This window comes from Brassica rapa, chromosome A02 (assembly GCF_000309985.2).
Source record: "Brassica rapa cultivar Chiifu-401-42 chromosome A02, CAAS_Brap_v3.01, whole genome shotgun sequence".
NCBI lineage: Eukaryota > Viridiplantae > Streptophyta > Magnoliopsida > Brassicales > Brassicaceae > Brassica > Brassica rapa.
The window spans coordinates 139,167-160,896 of NC_024796.2; the positions used below are offsets into that span (position 1 = coordinate 139,167).

General features: G+C 41.0%; 7 protein-coding genes across 27 annotated transcripts; 4 read left to right on the forward strand and 3 right to left on the reverse strand.

Annotated features, from left to right (window-relative positions):
* Positions 1 to 1,563: 1,563 nt before the first annotated feature.
* Positions 1,564 to 3,784, forward strand: LOC103850409. The gene has a single exon (XM_009127151.3). The coding sequence runs from the start codon at positions 2,126 to 2,128 to the stop codon at positions 3,590 to 3,592; it is 1,467 nt and encodes a 488-aa protein (XP_009125399.1). The 5' UTR covers positions 1,564 to 2,125; the 3' UTR covers positions 3,593 to 3,784.
* A 241-nt stretch (positions 3,785 to 4,025) lies between these two features.
* LOC103850410 (probable protein phosphatase 2C 65) lies at positions 4,026 to 6,310 on the forward strand. Of its 2 annotated transcripts, none has more exons than XM_009127154.3 (5): positions 4,026 to 4,815; positions 4,948 to 5,238; positions 5,356 to 5,473; positions 5,566 to 5,789; positions 5,862 to 6,310. In XM_009127154.3, the coding sequence occupies exons 1-5, from the start codon at positions 4,612 to 4,614 to the stop codon at positions 5,916 to 5,918; spliced, it is 894 nt and encodes a 297-aa protein (XP_009125402.1). In that variant the 5' UTR covers positions 4,026 to 4,611; the 3' UTR covers positions 5,919 to 6,310. The 2 variants fall into 2 exon arrangements, with proteins under 2 accessions (XP_009125402.1, XP_009125400.1); XM_009127152.3 differs by having other exon boundaries at positions 4,035 to 4,815; positions 5,885 to 6,310.
* A 328-nt stretch (positions 6,311 to 6,638) lies between these two features.
* LOC103850411 (lectin-domain containing receptor kinase VI.3) lies at positions 6,639 to 10,091 on the forward strand. Its single transcript, XM_009127155.3, has one exon. The coding sequence runs from the start codon at positions 7,854 to 7,856 to the stop codon at positions 9,948 to 9,950; it is 2,097 nt and encodes a 698-aa protein (XP_009125403.1). The 5' UTR covers positions 6,639 to 7,853; the 3' UTR covers positions 9,951 to 10,091.
* A 1,910-nt stretch (positions 10,092 to 12,001) lies between these two features.
* LOC103850412 (chlorophyll a-b binding protein CP29.1, chloroplastic) lies at positions 12,002 to 13,391 on the reverse strand. The gene is made up of 2 exons (XM_009127156.3): positions 12,697 to 13,391; positions 12,002 to 12,522 (listed from the first exon to the last, which is right to left on the reverse strand). Exons 1-2 carry the CDS (start codon positions 13,198 to 13,200, stop codon positions 12,160 to 12,162), a joined length of 867 nt encoding a protein of 288 aa, XP_009125404.1. The 5' UTR covers positions 13,201 to 13,391; the 3' UTR covers positions 12,002 to 12,159.
* A 284-nt stretch (positions 13,392 to 13,675) lies between these two features.
* Positions 13,676 to 17,979, reverse strand: LOC103850413 (anaphase-promoting complex subunit 2). 2 transcript variants are annotated; one of them, XM_009127157.3, is made up of 16 exons: positions 17,525 to 17,979; positions 17,381 to 17,452; positions 17,053 to 17,290; positions 16,664 to 16,929; positions 16,515 to 16,586; positions 16,192 to 16,430; positions 15,696 to 16,112; positions 15,416 to 15,617; positions 15,219 to 15,321; positions 15,045 to 15,127; positions 14,848 to 14,967; positions 14,643 to 14,731; positions 14,478 to 14,559; positions 14,231 to 14,407; positions 14,071 to 14,139; positions 13,676 to 13,977 (listed from the first exon to the last, which is right to left on the reverse strand). In XM_009127157.3, exons 1-16 carry the CDS (start codon positions 17,741 to 17,743, stop codon positions 13,855 to 13,857), a joined length of 2,571 nt encoding a protein of 856 aa, XP_009125405.1. In that variant the 5' UTR covers positions 17,744 to 17,979; the 3' UTR covers positions 13,676 to 13,854. The 2 variants fall into 2 exon arrangements, with proteins under 2 accessions (XP_009125405.1, XP_009125406.1); XM_009127158.3 differs by having other exon boundaries at positions 17,053 to 17,297; positions 17,525 to 17,853.
* Positions 17,980 to 18,072: 93 nt separating this feature from the next.
* On the reverse strand, positions 18,073 to 19,760 carry LOC103850414 (protein N-terminal and lysine N-methyltransferase efm7). 2 transcript variants are annotated; one of them, XM_009127160.3, is made up of 7 exons: positions 19,561 to 19,760; positions 19,400 to 19,452; positions 19,153 to 19,286; positions 18,925 to 19,070; positions 18,753 to 18,824; positions 18,564 to 18,674; positions 18,073 to 18,448 (listed from the first exon to the last, which is right to left on the reverse strand). In XM_009127160.3, exons 1-7 carry the CDS (start codon positions 19,619 to 19,621, stop codon positions 18,297 to 18,299), a joined length of 729 nt encoding a protein of 242 aa, XP_009125408.1. In that variant the 5' UTR covers positions 19,622 to 19,760; the 3' UTR covers positions 18,073 to 18,296. The 2 variants fall into 2 exon arrangements, with proteins under 2 accessions (XP_009125408.1, XP_009125407.1); XM_009127159.3 differs by having other exon boundaries at positions 18,073 to 18,454.
* Positions 19,701 to 21,655, forward strand: LOC103850415 (vesicle transport protein GOT1). Of its 18 annotated transcripts, none has more exons than XM_033286040.1 (7): positions 19,701 to 20,064; positions 20,352 to 20,434; positions 20,528 to 20,622; positions 20,706 to 20,786; positions 20,864 to 20,961; positions 21,040 to 21,121; positions 21,285 to 21,653. In XM_033286040.1, the coding sequence occupies exons 1-7, from the start codon at positions 19,796 to 19,798 to the stop codon at positions 21,321 to 21,323; spliced, it is 747 nt and encodes a 248-aa protein (XP_033141931.1). In that variant the 5' UTR covers positions 19,701 to 19,795; the 3' UTR covers positions 21,324 to 21,653. The 18 variants fall into 18 exon arrangements, with proteins under 18 accessions (XP_033141931.1, XP_033141932.1, XP_018512270.2 ...); XM_033286041.1 differs by having other exon boundaries at positions 20,531 to 20,622; XM_018656754.2 differs by having other exon boundaries at positions 19,747 to 20,030; positions 20,372 to 20,434.
* Positions 21,656 to 21,730: the final 75 nt, after the last annotated feature.

Consider the following 21,730-nt stretch of genomic DNA (forward strand, 5'->3'; position numbering starts at 1 on the left):
CATAACAATAAGTTAGAATATAACCAGTAGTTATTTAAACTCCTTGGGAGTAAGGTCACCACAGTGTGCTTGTTGATCTATTGTATTATTTTACAGAACGTAACACAGGCTACTAAGATAACAGAGTGAATAATTTCTACATGCCTTTACACATATAACATACCTTCTAACACCATCGAGAGAAGCTCAATATTAGGATCATGTTTGCGACCCTATTGGTATGTGTCCATCGAATTTTCATACTCCTTGATGAAGAATTGGACAGCAATTTTTCTGCTGTACCCCTTTGAGAATGTTGGATCGATCTTGATGCACTTCTCCGCATCCTGAAATCGTATAAGTATTTTCTTCTCCTGAAATTTTTTTTTTCTTAAAGCAAAGTACTCAACTGTACTGAAACCCACAAACCAATATAGTGTTTTTTTAGATTCTAACTAACAAAGGTGGGTACCTGCACATAAGGATGCATGACCTTCTCCATGAGATTGCTACCATCTGAAGCGACCTCCATCTTGATCCATGCAAGTCCTCCTTATAACCTAAATGAATGAAATGTAGTGTCACATCAGATCAGATTTTCCTGTAGTTATTCTATAACCTAAGGGTGAGAAAAACTTAGAATGAGATTCATCCATCACTCTATTTATTTATATGTAAATCAAGAACTAATGAATCGAAAGAAAAAGCGAAGGCCTTTGAGCGGCGCAAGTGGATCTAACGCGCGACGAAATTTTCTCTCTAACTTTCAAGCTTCGTGTTCTCCGTGTGTGGAGGCGCTGCATCTTCCGGCAGCCTCGTCGGAGCTCGTCTCATCTCCCCACCCGGTACCTGATCATCAAGACGGAGGAGGAAGCGTCCGTCGTCGTCAAGGTGGTACCTTTCTCTCTCGTTGCGGTTCGGTAGATTCCCAGGTGAGCGCCATCGCTCTGGTGGTTCGTCAGTGAAGTTGTCAGCTTCCAGTCAGCTATCGGGGTTTGGTGTTCGTACCGATGGGTGGAGCTAGCGAAGTTTGATGTCTGAGGTTCTGTTATACGGGATGGCGGTTCTCTTGACGGTTTCTCTCTGGCTCGGCCTTCGGTTTCGCTTCCGTGAGTCTGAGAAGGTACGTGGTGTCTCAGACCTAGGAGGAAGAGTGAATTTCAGGCGGATTACGGCGTTAGGGTTATGGAGCCGGACCTTAATCCTTTGGTTCCGGCGTTTTGGGGACAGGGGGCGACTCTGCGGGTGGTGGTCTGAAGGTTAGACGATGGAACGACCGTGGGTCTTGGACACACCGGCGCCGTGAAGTCTCATTGACCGGATTTCTTGCCATCAGTGTCCACCGGAGTCTAGATCTTACTCTATTCAGCTTTCTTTCCCTCGAATTGTAGTCTCTTTCGTTTCAGTATTTGCTTGTGGGCTGATTTATTAAAAAAAAAAAGCTAAGGGTCATAACGCTGATCAATTAATTTGCAGAGAAGGAAACCAAGAGTTTCAACACGTTGGAAAGGAGAGAGTTTCAACACGTTGAGAAGGAGATGAAGAGAACGGTGGTGAAGGAATAAATTGACGTGGCATTATAATACTTCTTTATTGGTTGATTTAATTTTCTGACGTGGATAGGCTCAATGGAGCTCATATATCCCTTTTAATATAGTATAGATGTCTGAATTAAAGCATCATTGATAATTGCTTACGCTGCATTGGATCCATTAAACTTTAGCTTTTTTATTAAAAAAATTCTATGAGGAAAAAAAGTGTGAAGAATTGGGATAGAGTAAAATTGCGACATTATTGATAGGAATTTAGAGAATACTAATTGCTTTGGGAGGAGAAGAAAGAAAGAAAGAGGGGTCAGAGGGGCAATTACGAAGAGATAAAAGTGGAAAACGGTGACGTTTAAAAAAAAAAGAAAAAAAGGAGAATCCGCGTTACGCGCTCTAAACTCCCCCACTCGCTTCGCTTCGCTTCGCTTCACTCTGATATGTCTCGAAGTCTGTTGCCGGCCACACCGCCTTCGTCGTCGTCGGAAGCCTTTGGCGAACTATGCGCTGCTTTTCACGTTATTGTAATTGTATTTTGACAAGCCTAATCGGAGCTAATCACACCTCTGCTCGTTTCTCCTCTCGTTAGTCAGATTAGGAAGATGGAGGGGAAGGCAGCAGGAAGCAGCAGCAGCTTGTTGCGGAATATGATGGTTCGCGTGCTTCTCCTAGGCGTCCTCCTCTTCCTCCTTCGTTTTGCTTACGTCATCACCCTCACCGGCGAATCTTGCAATCGCGGCGACTTCTGCTTCTTCTCCCTCCCTCCCGATCTCGTCTCCGTCATCGGATCTACCTCCCCTGGCGCCGATGACGACCATCTGATCAAATCCGTTCAGTTCTACTCCTCCGTCTTTCGCGACCTCATCTCCGATGGTTTTCTCTCCCCTCATTCCAAGTCTCTCTGCGTGGAAGCTACGCCTGCTGCCCGAGAGGTTTTCTCCCTCAGAGAGATTGGCGTGAAGGACTCCATCGGTATCTCTAAGAAGGCTTCCCGTCCCTTGGTGGTGAAAGGCGAGGGTCACTCTATACCCTTCCAGGACAACACATTCGATTTCATCTTCTCCGGCGGCGGCCGCCTTGGGAAGTCGTTGAAGCCGTTGGAGTTTGCCGAGGAGATAACTAGAACACTGAAGCCCCAAGGGATTGCGGTGGTTCACGTTGCTGCTACTGATACTTACAGTTTCAATTCATTCCTTGATTTGTTTAATTCTTGCAGTTTGGTGAAGATGCGTGATCTAGATTCTCCTCATATCAGAGAATTCGTTATTCAGAAATACTCTGGAGGTCACCATAAGAAGAGTTCTGGTGGTGGCAAGTGCTGGATCCCTGGTTACAAAACAGACTTGATTCGAGACGCTGAGCCCCTCATTCAAGAGGAGCCTCTTAAGCCATGGATCACTCTCAAGCGCAACATTCAGAACGTTAAATACATCCCTTCCATGGTAGACATTCGTTTCAAGAGTAGATACGTTTACGTTGATGTTGGTGCTCGGAGCTACGGTTCAAGCATTGGGAGCTGGTTCAAGAAACAGTACCCCAAGCAGAACAAAACTTTTGATGTTTTCGCTATTGAGGCCGACAAGGCCTTTCACGAGGAGTATAAGATTAAGAAGAAGGTGCAGCTTTTGCCCTATGCAGCCTGGGTCAGGAACGAGACTTTGTCCTTTGAGATCAATCACGATCCGGGGAAAGAAGTGGAAGCCAAAGCAATGGGCAGGGGGATGGGCAGAATCCAGCCTGTTAAGAAATCTTCCTCGAGCTTAGCTGGAGAGGTGAACCTGATTCAAGGGTTCGATTTCGCTGACTGGTTGAAGAAGAGCGTGAGAGAGAGGGACTTTGTTGTGATGAAGATGGATGTTGAAGGAACCGAATTTGATCTGATCCCGAGGCTGATCAAGACTGGAGCCATTTGTCTAATAGATGAGCTGTTCCTTGAATGCCATTACAACAGGTGGCAGAGATGTTGTCCTGGCCAAAGGAGCCAAAAGTACAACAAAACTTATAACCAGTGCCTACAGCTCTTCACTTCGCTCAGACAAAGTGGGGTGCTTGTCCATCAATGGTGGTAATGGTTGCATTATCTCCTTCTTCTTACATGGCTTGGGGTGATTTTTAATCTATAAATGTACTTTCTTCTTCTAGAATATAAACAACAAGGATATTGTAGGGTTTCTATTAAGGCACAGTAAAAAAAAACTCTGTTCTGTTTTTAAATTCCCTTTACTGTAAGAATTTTAGATTGAAATGAAAAAAATTGAATTTCTCTCACTTGCACAAACCTTGCTGTATTTATATATGATCTTGTGCTATCCAATGAGGTAAGAAGGCGAGTTTTGGTGTGTTTGTTTTATGGAGTTTTGCCTCTTGTTAGATATATTGTACTCTGGAAGAATGGTTTCAACAATGGAGCAATGAAAATGCCTTGAATCAGGTATTGTCATTTTATCTTCTGTCAAAAGATTATTAATGGTTCATCTAAAGTTGTTTGTATACCTGACCTCTTCAAGTGATTTGGTGAAGGAGAAGGTGGATTTATTTCGCTCTGGATTGCAAATAAAGAGCTAACGGAGGAAAATCTATCGAGGCAGGTAACTTTTTCTTATCGTTAATCTTCCGCATCCAATTTTGGATGCTCATCATCCTAGATTTCCATCTATATTTAGACAGAGAAAGAAAACGATAAACAAATCTTTCTCTCTCTGTTTACAGTTTTTTTTTGTGCGTGTTCATCTGAGAAAACCTCTTTGACTTTTCCATTATATTATTCCATTTAAGCTTATGCCATTCTGTATTATTGTAATCGGGTGTTTGATGTAGCAATCATTCTTATGAGGTTTCTTTCATGCTTGTTCCTCCTTCTTCTCACCCTCCTTTTCCCTTGTAAGGCCCGCCTCACAAGGTGACGGCATGGAAAATATAATTTTCTGCAACAGTTTGATTCTTCTACCCTGCTCTCCTGCCTTCAATTACTACTTCCGCAGGACCTAACCACACATTCCGTTTCCAGAGACATTTTGGCCCCAAATATATATATATATATAGATTTTCCCTGTTTTTTGTTTCTTGTTGGGCACCAGCCTCTTGCAGTATGGGGGTTTGTTGTAGCAAGGGCGCAGGGATAATTGTTGAGAATGGCACGGATGATGGTAATGAACATGGAGACGCAGAGGCTGATGTAAGGGACACAAACGATGGTGCCATCATAAGGTCCAGCGGATCATCCAAACACGTTTCCATGGCAATCAAACAAGGCAAAAAGGGGATCAATCAAGACGCCATGACAGTCTGGGAGGTATGAGTTTATTTTTCCTCTTTTCCTAAGTTTTTGCTATTTACATGTAATTTCCATTTTGGAGCTGTCTCCCTTTTATTAAGGCAAATGATCAAAATCATTTTTTTTGCATCTTAAAAACTTTTGTTTCAGAACTTTGGTGGGGAGGAAGATATGATCTTTTGCGGTGTATTTGACGGTCACGGCCCCATGGGTCACAAGATCTCTCGTCACATATGTGACAGTCTACCTTCAAGGGTCCATTCGAGAATCAGATGTGGCGGCAATGTAAACATAGAGAATGATAATAATTCAAAGAGCCAGGAGGGTTTCTTGGAGAAAGTGCTAGTGACACTCTTTAAGCGAATAGACAGCGAACTTGGTCTCGACTCTCCTTATGATAGTTTTTGCAGCGGCACAACTGCTGTAACCGTCCTTAAACAGGTAGATATCATTAGTCTCTCTTCAGCATCATGGGTTCTTCTTAAAATAATACAATCTGAAAATATGCACAGTTCATCAAAAGAGGGGTTAAAAGTTGTTTCGTCAAAACATTTGTAGGGTGACTGCTTGGTGATCGCCAACTTGGGAGATTCACGAGCTGTTCTAGGCACCCGTGGAAGCAAGAACAATCTCAAAGCTGTCCAACTCACGGTTGATCTGAAACCCTGTGTCCAACGTAAGTGTCTTTCCCTTTGAGGTTGACATAGAAAAAAAGTAAATAGAATCCCGATGAAGAAGCTTGCCTTGCTTTTTATCTTTTAAAAACAGGAGAAGCAGAGAGAATAGTAGCATGCAAAGGAAGGGTGTTTGCGATGGAAGAGGAACCTGATGTGTATAGAGTGTGGATGCCTGATGATGATTGCCCTGGACTCGCAATGTCGAGGGCGTTTGGTGATTTCTGCCTCAAAGACTATGGACTTCTCTGCGTTCCTGAGGTCTTTTTCAGAAAAGTCGGTAGAGAAGACGAGTTTGTGGTTCTAGCCACCGATGGGGTATAAACAAACTTCAACCAGTTTTCAGTTTTTTTAATTTATTTCTCTTACAATTGCATTCAGTGAAAGCAGACTGTCTTCTATTCTGTGAACAGATTTGGGATGTTTTGTCAAACGAAGAAGTGGTGAAGATTGTGGGTTCCTGCAAGGACCGGTCAGTGGCCGCAGACACGTTGGTTCAGAGAGCAGCTCGGGCATGGAGAACGAAGTTTCCAACCTCTAAAGCTGATGACTGCGCCGTGGTGGTGCTTTACCTGAACCACCCAAGAGAAGGGAACGTGAGCAGAGCGGTATCGACTGTTTCTTGGAGATCAGGTAAAAGCAATAGAGTATAATGGAGTCGCACCAGAGTCTACCGCAAAGTAGGATATGATGGTTTGAACCTGTTGAGTGTATTTGATGCTTACTCAACATGAAACTTTTATTTGTGCATAAAATAACTCTTGTGTTTCTGTGTATATATATTGTTTAACAAAGCAATTGAAAAAGGGATAAATAAAAGTAGATGAGCTAATAATGTACTCGAGCCTTTTGTTTCCGCAAATTCAAAATTCTGACATCTCAATTTTTAACTATTTCTGTCTGACGGCCTGCATCCAAATTTTAACATGCAGTCATGCACCACCGTGTTTGAATTACGTACATAGGTAGAAATGAAAACCTGGTTTTTGTGTGTTTGGATCGTTTGGTTTAAAAACACTGGACGTATTCAATCTCACATGACCACGTACACGTGACGTTGTATTCTCGAACTCGTTAGTGCACAAACGGCAAACTGAAATCGGCCAGCATTTTCAAAGTCAAACTGATAAGGATTTATGCGATCCAATCGTATCAGCGTTGAAATTTAATGATTTTCTTGTTTTAGAATAATTTATTATCTAATTAACAAACTGCATTAGACTCGGTGACGCGTAACTCGTCATCAATGTATTTGAAGTAAAAATGAAATGGGAATAAAGCATACCTTTTTCCAAACGGTTATAAGGTAATCATCCGATATTATTACTAATCATTGGTGGAAGTTATTTTACTGCAGTCCTATAAGTTAGGAATTCAGCTTAAATCAATATTTTATTTTCATTTATCTAATAAGTCAAATCATGCAATCAAAGTCAAATTCTTTAGTTTTTTCTCCTAAATATAATAAAAATATCTGCAGTTCAAGCATATTTGGAATATGTCAAAGTCAGTCCATGTAATTGCGTTGGACCTTTAAGAAAAATACATATTAGTTTCCAGCATAAAAGAAATTATCAACACCCTACAATTTATATTATTTTATACTTTATCCACGAATGATGGGAGGACACCAAATTATATAAATTAGCAGTACTTTTGAATATGAGTTTCCTTGAGTTTATTGTTGTTATAATTATCAATGAATTAGTATGATTAAATGGTACTTGTTAACTGATTTTAGCAAAAGATTATATAGTTCTTTTCCAAGTTTATCATTATTTATATAAATTATTATTATTACCCTTGAATTAGCAATATGTAAATGATTTTGAAATATATTTTTATCTTTTGTTTATCTATGTATATGAAATCTTAGCTAATTACTTAGTATTTTTAAAATAATGAGTTTAATAAAATCAAACTCCAGTTTCCTTTTGGTTAATTATGGAGAGGTCAATATATATATACATATACACAAGTTTATGGAGAGGTTTCAAAAATATCCAAATAATCAAGTAAATTGATTATAAGCAAAAGAAATGATAGATGACAGCATTTGATCATAACCACAGCTTTAAAAAATAAATTAAAAGTCGATATTGTTGAAAAATAGATAAATATATAATATTGAAATTTGATTGTAAAAAAATATTAAATTGAGGACAAAACAAACCAAACAAACGGGATTACATAATATAGTCAAAGACACGTTAATGTGGAAGCAGTTAAAAGATGGAGGAAGAATTTTCTTTGGTATAAAACATGCAAAAGTCCTTGTGTGGCCTGGCCTCATTATAAGAAGAATCTCTACAGAGGAACACACATATATCCATCCCTTGTTATCTTGTAAACACCTTTTTGTCTACTAGTATTAAGATATTCATGGGAACTGGAAGAGCCATGGTCTTGCTGTTGCTCTTGTTCATGTTATTCTTGGTTTTGGATGTCTCTGTTGTTGGAGCTCAAAGAACAACAACAACAACAGAGTTTACTTTCAGAGGATTTACTGGAAACGAATCATCGATTCGATTGGCAGGAGCTGCAATGATCAAACCGGATGGCCTGCTGAGGATCACTGACCGAACCCAAACCGTTACCGGTACGGCGTTCTACAATAAACCGGTGAGATTGCTCGAGAACAACGGGAATTCAACAAGGGTTGCTTCTTTTAGCACATCATTCGTGTTCGTCATCATCCCCACAAGCTCCAGCAACGGAGGTTTTGGATTCACCTTCACGCTATCTCCGACCCCTGACCGCCCCGAAGCAGATGCCGCGCAGTACTTGGGACTTTTGAATGAAACAAACGACGGGAACCTTACGAACCACGTATTCGCGGTAGAATTCGACACGGTGCAAGGCTTCGGAGACGTGTCTGATAGATCGGGGAATCACATCGGTCTGAATTTCAACAACCTCACATCGGTTTTCCAAGAACCGGTCGTGTACTACGACGAGTCTGACCGAAAAGAGGATTTCCTACTTCAGAGTGGTGATCCCATACAAGCCCTTCTGGATTACGACGGTCCTACCCAAACCCTTAACTTCACCGTTTATCCGGCACGCTTGAAGTCTAAACCCGTAAAGCCCTTGATCTCCCAACGCGTTCCCAAACTGGTAGAGATCGTGCAAGAAGAAATGTACGTGGGTTTCACGGCAGCCACTGGGAGAGATCAGTCCAGTGCTCATTACGTGATGGGTTGGAGTTTCTCTAGCGGCGTAGATCCTCCTCCTCTTGCTGCAGAACCGCTCAACCTCTCCGAGCTTCCTCCTCCGCCTCCTAACACTGCCAAGAAGACAGGCTACGATTCTGGAGTCCTCGCTCTGATCGTGGCTCTCTCTGGAGTAACGCTCATCTTGCTTGCGTTACTGTTCTTCTTCCTCATGTATAAGAAGCGTCTACAACAAGGAGATATTCTCGAAGACTGGGAGATCAATCATCCTCACAGGCGTAGATACAAAGATCTCTACGCCGCCACTGATGGATTCAACGTCAACCGGATCATCGGCACGGGAGGATTCGGCACCGTCTTCAGAGGAAGCCTCTCCTCATCCTCTGATCAAATCGCCGTGAAGAAGATAACTCCGAATAGCATGCAAGGCGTTCGAGAGTTCGTGGCGGAGATCGAGAGTTTAGGTCGTTTAAGGCACAAGAATCTAGTCAACCTCCAAGGATGGTGCAAACACAAAAACGATCTCTTGCTCATTTACGATTTTATCCCCAACGGGAGCTTAGACTCTCTGCTCTACAGCCGACCGAGACAAAGCGGCGCCGTTTTGTCCTGGAACGCGCGTCTCCAGATCGCCAAAGGAATCGCGTCTGGGCTGCTCTACCTCCACGAAGAATGGGAGAAGATTGTCATCCACAGAGACGTCAAGCCCAGCAACGTTCTCATCGACGATGACATGAACCCGAGACTCGGAGATTTCGGGCTCGCCAGGCTTTACGAACGCGAGACGCTCTCTCACACCACCGTCGTCGTCGGCACTATCGGCTATATGGCCCCCGAGCTCACCCGCAACGGTAAATCTTCTGCTGCGTCTGATGTTTTCGCGTTTGGCGTTTTGCTTTTGGAGATCGTTTCCGGGAGGAGACCCACGGACTCCGGAACCTTCTTCTTGGCAGATTGGGTCATGGAGCTGCGAGAGACCGGTGACATTCTCCCTGCGGTCGATCCCAGACTAGGATCTGGTTACGAAGCTGGAGAGGCGAAGGTTGCACTCTCTGTCGGATTGCTATGTTGCCATCAGAGACCGGCGTCTCGGCCGTCGATGAGAAGGGTGCTTAAGTATTTGAACGGTGAGGAAGATGTTCCTGAGATTGGCGACCACTGGGGGTATTCAGACTCTTCAAGAAGCGGTTTAGGATCCAAGGTTGAAGGTTATGATGTTTCGTCTGATAGGGCTAATTCTAGCTCAGTCGCATCTTTCTCCGTCACGAGGGTTTCTTCGAGTTCTGTGATCATGACTGGTAGATGATAGATAGTGTATATTCACACTTTGTTTATACTTCCCTTGCAAGGCATCTATAATACTATCTAGTTTTTTTTTTAACCTTGTTATGGTGTTTTGGCATTTATCGTTTTTAACGACCCGTTTGACTTTCAAATCAACATTTTTTAAAAAGTTAGTTTGAATGTCTATTTGTGTTATTTTCGTATTAAAAGTTACAAAGTTTAGCTTGATGCGAAAGAACACATTAAAAGCTAATACTATATGATAGTTTAGTATTACTGCATGCATGTTTTAATTGTGGACTGAATAATATTTGTTTTTTTAAGGGATAGGATATTCCGAACAAAAACCTAACGTAATTTCTGGACGTGTTCATACATTTTCTGCATGGAAACTTTATCTGCAGTGTTCACATTGACCAACCACAATTTAATTACAATAAATTTCATTTTAACTCAAGTAGTGAATCATTAATAATCAACATGGTTGGTTTCAAGCTTTCAATATATAGTCTTGTGTTTAGCAAAAAAAAAGAAAAAAAAAATATAGTCTTGTCCATTTTAATTTTGATGTTAAGAACAACCATTTCAGTTAAGGCTTTCATGGAATGAGATTTCCTTTTGGGGATAATATAATCAACTCATTAATCCCATTAACTATAGAGATTTGGTCTTTGAATATTATCGATCTTACTATCCAATGGATAATCCAACATAAATACACCCACTAATAATAGATGAAGCCCCACATCTTATGTGAAGTTTGCCTCAAGTGGCAATATATCGTTTTATATTGTTATTTTTTTATCAAATAAAATGGATTTACGGTACTTATATGAATGTGACAGCATGGAGATAAAAACTAGGCACATTTTCTTTTTAAAAAAAAATCGGCATCTCAGATAAATTATTCAAGCATAATCTTTTTTTTTATTCAAGCATAATCTTAACATTAGTGCATGTATTCCTCATGGTCCACCGCGGTAGAATGTACACTATTTTCGTTATTTTATTTCATCAGTTTTCAACGTTGAATAAGACATTTTTATATTGACAATATATGTTCGTAAGACGACCCCCAAGGAGTAACTCTTAAAGTATCAAAATTTCAAGGCAATTTTGTAATGTTTTCTTTTGTGTAGACGAACAAGCAACCAGGTGTACATGTCAAGGTCGAAAAGGGAAGAAAATCAAATCTTAATTGAACATCCTACCATATTACGTAACAGTGACAAAGGGACACCTTCACAAGACAAGTCTCACATGTCCATCCAAATCCCACGCGGACCTTCTATATTTTCTTTGTTTGTTTGGTTGATTGTGTCTTCTATCCTTTTGTATGTTTCTCTCTTTGTTTTTTTCTCCAAGTGTCTAGTCAATTCTGTTTAATAAATGACAACAACAACAACAACAAAAATTATATACAGAAAAGTTGGGCTTTGTGAAAAAATAGGACAAAGCAAATAAACCACTAATAGCATAATGAAAATCGTGTTAACATTAATTAATAGTACAAATAAACGGCCTAGGCACAAAATGATGAAATATTTGTTATATCATTGGACAAGTTTGAGCGGTGGCATAATGAGCTAGGTAGGTCACTGCATCTCTAAACCCTTATGGTATTACATAGTGAGCCTCAAAGATGTTCTTTCTAAGCGGGTTTGTGTAGTCCATGAGCCTTTCATCATTTGTGTAGATACAACTGAATTTCAAAAAAAAAAAAAAAAACTGAATTTCGAAAGCTAAGCGTCCTTCCCACAGAAAATTATGAGGATTCATCGTTTCAATCTTGGTTGGCCATAGTGATATCCGCAACACCATCAGTGCGCTGGATATCCGCAATGCTCGAAGACATAGGAGGAAATTCTTTTCTCTTATGAAACTTTGGATTAGATAGTTTGTTCTTTCTAATCTAAATCTCTTGTGTATACCTTGTTTTTTATTTCTTTTTTGCCAAGGTATCACTAATTAGGCTTTTGTAACCCTAACATTTCATTTTTATGATATTTATAGTTCAGCAAAAAACAAAAATATATTGGTTGGCCACAGAAAATGACAATCAGGCGAGTACTAGTGTCATGGGCCAAGCAGGTTAAAAGAGCAAAAGAACAAAAGCCCAAAACCAATTTTAAAAGGCAAACGCGATTCAGTCTCATAAAACCTCTGTTTATACTTGAACAAAGTTACATTATAAGATGAGATGATGAGTGATGAGAAAGGAGAAAAGATTTCTAAGAGGAGGAGAAGGTATCGATGATGGTGGTGTGAAGGGGATCACTGAGGTGAGTAGCCCAATTGTTGAGTGGGCCTTTACCAGTAGCAGCGGCTTGAACAGCGAAACCCAAGAAGGCGACCATGGCAAGACGAGCGTGCTTGATCTCAGCTAACTGAAGCTGAGCCATCTTCTCAGGGTCAGACGCTAAACCAAGCGGGTCGAAGAATTTGCCACCAGGGTACAAACGCTTCTCAGAGTCAAGCTCGGCGTTGCGCTGGAACTCGATGTAGCCGATCACTAACACCTCGATCCATATCAACGTCGAGATGGAGAAGGGTAGTGGCTGCCCCAAGTAGGACGATCCATCCACTAGCTCCACCTGCACTTTTTTGCTTCTTTTATTTAGAATAATAATATCTCAAACGCAAAAATATTTAATTAGATAACTAATTAACCAATAAGTCTAACGCCTCACATTACTTCTAGTTAGATTACTTAACTCTCTACATTACTCATTTTCATTAGATCGTAATTTTCGAGAAAAAAGCATTACCTTTCCGGCGTCTTGCCAAGTGACGCCGGTGAGCCACTCGACGGAGAGAGCGCCGAGAGTGGCGAGCATGGCCCACCGTCCGTGAATCAGCTCGCATTCTCTGAACCTCTGGATTCCGAACACCTCGCTGTACGGCTGAAACGGAGTCGATTTGGGGGCGGCCTCTTCGGTACGGGTTCCGATCACGTCTCCGGCTAAGTTCTTAGCCAGATTCTGGTCTAGTGAATCTATGTCGAACTGGAGATACTCGGCCGGTTTACCTAAACCGAAAGGATCAAAGCCGTAATCTCCAACCAAGGAACCGTCAAGCCACTCAGGAGATTTGGCGCCTGGGTACCACAGAGGCCTGTCCGTAGTCACGACAGTCTTGGTCTTTTTCGGAGCTGCCTTCTTCTTTCCGAACCCAAAACGAGCTGTGATTCTACCTGAACCGGAGTTGATGTCGGGAACCACCCGAGTACCCATGATGGACGAAGCAGCGGCGGCGGTGGGAGTAGCGGCCATCTCCGGCGGTGTTTTTTTGTTACAGTGACGTTTCGTTAGATACAAAGACACTTCTGTCTTGTTAAAAATCTGCTGCAATTACTTATAAGATGGAGCTGGCTGATCTTGGAGAGATGATCATAACCGTTGGATCAGTTGACGAATCCATCTGACGGTGCAAAACGCTTTCTACCTTATCTTTATTGAATCCTAAGTTATCTTTGTGATGTTACAAGTAGATGAGCTTTACTCTGATTGGCTGCTTTTAAATTCTTCTTGGATTTTATAAAGCCACGTGGTGATTGTGATACTGTTCCCTGCTTTTTATAATGGTTGGTGTGGTTCATAACTTAACCAATCGGTCCATGCCTGAACCAAAATAACAAGTTGTCAATAACTAATCAGGTTCATCTCCAACACTAACCTTAAAAGCTTTGTTCCATGTTCTCTTTTAAAGTTAGGACTAAGCCGACTTTTGTTACCAAAATGTATGAACTCTGACATACAAAATCTCTGGGATTAATTAATGCCTTCAATTCAAAATTACAGACATCAAAAAAAGAAAGATGGTAGGAGGATCAAAGGGAACAAAATGAGATTCAAACTTAACAGCTGCTTCAGTGTTAGGAGGTGGAGGAGCTAAAATGATGTTCAATGTCCAAGCGTGCGTTCAAACTACTTCTTTAGCAAATACATTCCATCTCGAAACTCAAGTTTCTCTTCAGATACCAACCCTGACAGAAAGCTCTGTAGCTGTTGCAGTGACTTGTCGTACGATGGATCCGCTACACAGAACATCTACACCACCACAACACAACAAACATGATCATCATATAATCAAAGATAATAAATAACCTTGCAAAATTAGTGTGTATGACCTTTGATTGTTACCTTTAGAGTGTTATGGATTCGCTCTAGTGCCATGCTTCCAAAATTTGTGAGCATTCCCATGATGAATTTCTGATTAAAAAACATATTTATTTGATTATTAGTCTTTAAAGATTTTACGCAAATGATTAGGTAGAATATGAAAGTTTGCATCATAACATACCTCGTATATTGTCATTTCTTTGCGAAGCTGGTCTTCCACAGATGCGATTGATCTTTCACTCTCTTCATCACCTCCTAAAAGCTCCTCACTTTCGTTTTTCCCCGAATCAGTCATGGACTCAACTAGCGTGTACACGTTCCCATTTGGCTCTCTTCCTCTTGTTTCTCTCAAAACTCCCTAAATGATCTACAAGTTTAGCTCTTACTTTCTCCAAAATGAATGGCTTTATATCAAACTATATGGGTACCTTGCTTATCCACAAGTTTACTCTTCTGTTTAATACATCAATTGGTATCCCCGTGGCTGCACCCAGATCTATCGAGTTCCAACTGAACATATACTTACATGCTTTCAGTAACACTGGCCGAGAGAAAACAATCCATAATGATTTGATTCTTGTAGAGTTAGTTACCTTTTCTTTTCTTGAAACTGCATGATAATGGCTGCATGTGTGGGTGAGACTGTAAACTGCATAGCTCTGTCTTCAAATTCCAACTCCAACTGAGTTCAACCAAAGCCCATTTCACAGAGAGAGAGTTACATTTTTCAGTATCTGCTTTCTCCGATACTCCAAACAAAACATGTATCATTTAGTATCTCTACACAACAAAAGCTACCTTGACAGTGCCAAGATTTTTCTTCCAGAGTAGTTTACGAGGGGTCTTGATCTCATGATATCGACTCGCATAATCTGACAGCAGCTTGTCAACAGGTCCAGGTAACACCAGAGGCTCCTCCTGCAATTCCTCCTCCAATTCAGTGAATGGAAGCAATCACAATAGTCTAGTCTATACCCCTTCAAATGTAGATATACCTGAATTGGTGGCCAGAAGTTTGTTGAAAGTATCGTCGAGGTTAGAATATCAACAGACAGCTCACCCTCTCCTAACTCAGTGCCTGAAAAACAAGGGATAGGACACAGATAGGATTCTAAGACAGGAATCTACGTTGCAGTTGTAATATTGAGAAAGAGTTTCAGAAATATAACCAGTTTGAGATGCCTTTTTAATGTTAGTGTTCACTCTCTTAGAATCAATCAAGTCGTTCAGCATTATCTCACATCTTTGCATACTGCCTTCTCCAAAATGTATCTATTTGGCATTTAATAAGAGAGAACGGTAAAAATCAAATCCAACACTGTCGAAATAAGCAATTTTAGAGTGAGGAAAAAGAATGGAGGATTGCCTTGAGAAGCTCGACGGTGCGTATCTCAGTGTCGATGTCATAATCAGTCTTGTTGAGAAGCTTCTCAGCGAGCATAACACGATATTCATTTACTAGTTGCTCTTTAGATCCAATTATATCAACAAGCATTCCCAGTATGTCTACCTTCCTCTGACTCAGGCTACCTTTTAGAGGATCTGCCTCCACAGGGTCCGGTTCCCAACTGCAGGAGGACAAAACCAAAGTTAAGCCAATGATGATGATGATAAACAAAGAATATATAAAAGAAGAAAAAAGATACCGAGAAGCATTGATCCAGGCTTGCTTATCATCAGTGTGGAAATCATCATCAAAACCAACATTCTCTTGACTCTCTTCATCCCTCATCAGCTCCTCAAGAAGACTATCCCCAGGGTTTCCGGAACCATTTGCGTTCCCTCCGCTTCCATCGGTAAGCATAGTGACTACACATTTAATGGTATCTTTCCGTCCACGTAGATAGTCTCTGATTGGTTCACCCACTGCTTCCAGAAACACACCAGCTGGGTCTATTGCTCTAAGTGCTTTAATGGTCGACACGTACTGATGCAGTATATCATTGGTCGAGGCACCCGCAGTGAGCAAACGATATTTCAGCGAAGAAATAAAAGATTCGACTAGCTTAGAGTGTTGTCCAGTGTATTCAAGACACTGTTTTAAGTCGTCAATAGCAGGAGAACTGTAGCATCAACCAAGAGATGCAATATTTGAGAAGGGTCTCAAGTGAGATATGTGGGGGGAGAAAGAAAGTGCTATACCTCTCAGGATAATCGACGATGATCTCAAAGAGTTTGGCTATTCTTAAATCTTGGAGTGTCTCATAGGCAAAATATTCAAGGCGTAATTTCCACCTAACGATTCCTTCGGAAGGAGTGACCACTTTGGAAAAGCTTGGAGATGGACAACAAGCCAGAGGGGACGTGAGGCCAGATTGTGTGGTACTTAGGGAATCACCAAGGTAAGAAAGGAGCGCATTAAGGAACTGAAGAGGGACTGTCTGGAAAGAGACTTAAAAATGTCAGGAAGAATCGCCAAATAACCAAAAACAATCTGATGATGGTAGATAAGAGTGAGAATCTACCTGAATCCATTCTTTGATTGATCCCAAAACAGAAGTCCTGTAATCATCACCAGCCAGATCATGCACTTTCGCCTGGAGATGGACACGCACAAATTGTCAAACAAAGTACTGAGTTATATGAATTATATAAGTCACAGTGAGGAGTGTACCTTGAGAAGCAAGAAGATAGCGGAAGCATAGGCGTTTTCAGCCATAGAAGTGAAACCAATGCTTCTAAGGTCGCGGACCACCTTCCCAATGTTCTTCACCAACTCGTCATGTCTTGAAAAGCCTTCATCAACATCCATTTCTCCATTTTTAGATCTAAGCTTATCGTCCAAATCCATGCCATCGCTCTCGAGTTGCTGGGTGTCGTCTTCATTCATGATTGCGCTTAGCTCCTCCAGCTTTTCCTTAAAATACCAGTGCAGTATTTCTAAGAACATAACAAAGAGACCAAAAATATATGACTGAGCTTGAAGTGGCAAATATATATAAAAAAAAATAAAGAAGGAAGACACTAGTGCCCCATTGGTAGTTTGAGATGGGGTAGTTATACCAGGAAAATGAGGAGGAAGAGTAGTCATCAAAGTAGAAGACAACATTGAGCGGAATGTGGAAAAAAGCTCAACTCTTTCGGAATCTGAGTTGTGCATTATTGTTGCCTCTGAAGACTGTTGTTGAAAGGAATGCAAGGCGTGAAAGAGTATGGAGAGACACTTGTCATGAAACTGCTTCTCTATAGAAATTTCTTCCAAAGCCCCGCACAGCGCTTCGTGAATCTCTTCTCCGTAATCCTGTATTCTGTTTTTTTTAGTCAAAAGCTTTATGAATCGAAAAATAAATAAAAAATGTTAAAAGGCATAAGCAAGCAAAGCCCTGCTTACAGTATGTTGCTTATGGCGAAAATCATCAAAATGAAGCCAAAAAGTGGATGCACCGCCCTTGTCAAAAGCTTGCTGCAATTCAAGAATTTTTCTAAGTCAAGAAGAAGCTGAAGCACTCACAAGGAATCAGTGTTCAGAAAATACCTGGAGAGAAGAGAGAAAGTGGTCACGAACAAGAGAAGCAAGGCCGTACTTGCAGAGAGTTGAAACATGACACACCAACTCCTGCTCCACTGACGAATCTCCGCCAATGAGAGACTCCACTGTTGTGAAAAACCCACCGTAGCTTTCTGTTATTTCCTCAATTGCATCCTCCGACAGAGTTTCCAGGATCTCTAGATTGCACTCCCCTAATAATTCCATCTCTTTTCCAAGCTCCCACCTTTCCTCCTAAAACCCCTAATTTTATTGCCTGGAAAATTCCCTCCCGTTGTCGGAATTTTAACTTGTCTTTGTAATAACTCTTTGTTTCACCGAAGCAAAGACTCTGATTTCAGTACAGAAACCCACGCTCCACTTCAGTTGACAAAAACCTCTTATTTGCTTTAAGACGAGCTTTATAAAGCTAATCCTTAAACCGGAACGAACCGGTATTCAAACCATCCGTTGAAACTTTTTTTTTTTTTTTTGTCAAATCATTCTTAAATGATGAATCATACAACATACATTTTGCAACTTTGATGCATAGGAGCGTGATCATAACGTTTGTTACAACGTTCAATCTAACGAGAAGCGACACAAACAGATTGAAATGATCCTACAACTGTATCTCATTTCCACCCCCCGCCAAAAAAAAAAGAAAAAGCAAATTCAAAATAAGCTGCAAGAGCAACACTAATTTCAGAGGCGAACAATCTGCGAAGGAGACCAGACTCGAGAGGAGTAGTATCCTATTCTTCAGAGGAGGTTGGATTCTCTAAGGTAGGTTGATGGAATAAACTCGGTTTCCAAGATGCTTCACGTCGAGGCCAGCTTCTTGGCAACCATTAAAGAATAAAGACTCATCTTCCTTTCCAATCCTTCGTCTCCAGCTCATTAGGAACACCGGCCAGGGTAGCTGATCAGACTCTGCTCCTAGTCGGTAAAAAGAGAGAGTGAGTAATGATAAGACTTGTTTTGGTGTGAGAGTTGTGATGACAAAACAAAAACAAAAACAAAAAAGAGAGAGGGAGTTGAGACTGACCATTTAGCTTGCAATCTGCTTGACTAACGGGATTGGTGGTGGTGTCTTTAGGTTTATAGGACTTGAGAAGAAAAGAGAGAGACTTTATCAAGTTTGGGTACTGTTTCACATCTGCAAAATTCAAAATAAGACAAGTATTAACATGTTTTCAGATGTAACCAAAGAAAAGAGGGTGGGTGAGGGAAATACAAAGAAGGATATCACTGGCAATGATTAAATCCCAATCAGGAACTGAGGCTGGGAATTCATCTCCCCATGTATCTGTCAATAATAATTATAGTAGACGAGAAGAAATGTCAAACAAAATATATAAACACTTAATGCCATTTTACCCTTAAGATAAAAGGAGGAGGAAACTGACGCCTGATGTGGGGGAGAGAAGGGGTAATGTTGTTTGCAAGACAGTTATGAGCAATGTTGTCTTGAATCTCCTGGTCATCGTAGTCTGAAGTAGTTATGTCTAGATTAAACTCTTTCTTAAGAAATATAGCCAGAGAACCGGTGCCGCTGGGAAAGAAAAGAAGAAGCTCAGTTTAATTAAGACACAACAACAATAAAAACCAATAAATCACAGGAAGAGAAGTAGTACCTTCCAATCTCGAGACAGCGGCGGTTACGGATCAAGTGGGGATGCTGGACTAACCAATCAGCAAAGGAGAAAGAACCAGGCCAGAGCAAGTTTGCATTCAGCTGGTGGAAACCAAATTCCCGGATATGCAATTCCTGATTCCAAACATTCACTTAAAAACTAGTATTTCTTTCTTTCTTTCTACTCTACTCAGAGAGAGCTTGCCAAGAGAGCCCTTAAATCAAAGGAGGAGAGGGAAGCGACGTACCATTCCAGGAAACTGGTGATTCCTATCAAGGAAGCTCTCCCTCGTCTCTCCATCTGAGAACATTAATAAATAACTACAGTTACTATCACTAGCTCGCTATGTAATGGCATGTTGAGTCTTGTTTGGGTCATAAGCAGAAACTAGAAAGACATAAGTGTTACCGGAGGAGGAGTCATCGTCGGCGGCGAAGAGGGAGGACGGCGAGAAGAGTGCTATATCCATGAGTGGGGGCAGTCGTAGGGTTTCTTGGGGGGGGGGGTTCGAGATTGAAATTGAATTAGGGGATTTGGTTTTAGCTCTGGACCGGAGACAGTGTGACCGGAGCTTTGCGTTTTATGAAGATTTACTCATACACCCTCGGCTATATAGTCATAACTAGGAGAATACCGTCGCCTGATGACAGATGTGCATGGGGGTGTTCTAGTAACTTCAGGAACACATAATAATTTCATAGTACAGTTACTGATAAATATATCACTATTTTCCGGCGACAACAAATCGGTGAGACACCTCTTTCTCTCTGCGTCCAATTCGTGTCTCCCTATCTATCTCTCAGGTTTCCTTCTCTCTTCGCCTGATCTGTTATTAATCCCCACTTTCAATTCGTCTACGAGGAGCATCTGCGTCCGAGGTTTAGATCCTTTTTGTCTGCTTGTACTAGATCTGTGAGTTACGATCCATCCTCTTCATCATCATTGTCGGTTTCCTTTCTTATGATCCATCATCATTTCTCTCTCCATTTTCTGTTTAGAGTCATTCAGATTAGATCGATTCTAGTATCGTGTTGAATCTCTTCTCTGTGTGTTGTCCGATATATCATCGCCCTATGCTCGTTTGATTCCACCTCAAATCCATATACGGTTTCCAAATATTTATTCCCTATCTCTGTATATCAGAGAGCCTTGGTGAAGCCATTTGTAAACCCTTATTGTTCGTGTTTCCTGAATTTCAGCTTCTTCTTCTTTTTTCAAGTAGCAGCGAAAGGTCAAAGAAGCAAGGAAGCAATGATGTCCTTCGAGATGAATGACCGGAAAAGTATGTCTTCATTTCATTGAATGTGCTACGCTACCCTTTGTTTTTTGTTTTTTGTCAAATTGATCTTGCTACTTAAATGGTTTTGTTATGCAACAGAAATTGGGTTAGGGCTGACAGCATTTGGCGTTTTCTTCTCCTTTTTGGGAATCATGTTTGTCTTTGATAAGGGCTTACTTGCCATGGGTAATGTATGTTCGTTCCCCTCCTCTTAAACTTATATATATCATTTCCTTTCCCAACTGTTACTGAGCACTCTGTTTTTCTTTTTCAGATTCTTTTCATCTCTGGGGTTAGTCTTACCATTGGCCTCAAGTCTACCATGCAGTTTTTCACCAAGCGTCAGAACTATAAGGTTTCTCTCTTTCTCCCTTCTCCTACTTTAGTTACGAGTGTTTTTTCTGGTTAATATTGTGTTGTGTTTCCACTCAGGGAACCATATCTTTTGGGTCCGGCTTCTTCTTTGTACTCCTTGGCTGGCCTATCTTTGGAATGATGTTGGAGACCTATGGCTTTTTTGTTCTCTTCAGGTCTCGTTAACTTCTTCTTTTTCCCCCTTACTGGTGTTGCATTGACAGTTAGTTACTAACAGTGTTTCCATATTTCAGCGGCTTCTGGCCAACCTTGGCAGTTTTCGTACAAAAGATACCTGTTCTCGGCTGGATCATTCAGCTACCTTATATTCGATCCGTATGTTTCCTTCCTATTCACTGCAACAGAAAAAACTTAATTCAATTGTTTCTGCTCATCTTGAGTTAGTTCTAGGCTAGTGTTTTCTAAAGTTTCTATCAACTCTATTGCATATTCCGCTTATTATTGATTGGCTTGTAATTTTGTGTATGTGATGCAACAGTTCTTTGACAAGTACCGGGGCAAGCGTGTGCCCGTCTAGTCAACTCTAGTGAGAGGACAAGTGTTTGGAAGAAAGAAGAGGTTTGGATGGTATGCTTGTAGAGAAGTAAACCCGTAGTAGGAGAAAGAAAATACTAGCGTGGAGCAGCAAAAGATACGACTAGAAGCTGTATGTTTCTGTCTGTGTAGTGACTTGAACAACCTCTTGGTGGGTTTGTAATCATTTTGTTTTAAGAGTTTTTTAGTGGTTTTTTTTTTCTTTCTGAAATTGTTTCACCATTTGTTTTCTTTTTTTTTTAATACATTACAAAATTGTCCACCACCAAACTGACGAGATGATGATGATATATTAGAGGCTCTCTTTAAAGTTGCGATGGGCTGGCGCTTATGAAACGTGCATTGTTAAATTAAATAGCAACGTGGCACTCTCAGTGCACCCAACCGTAC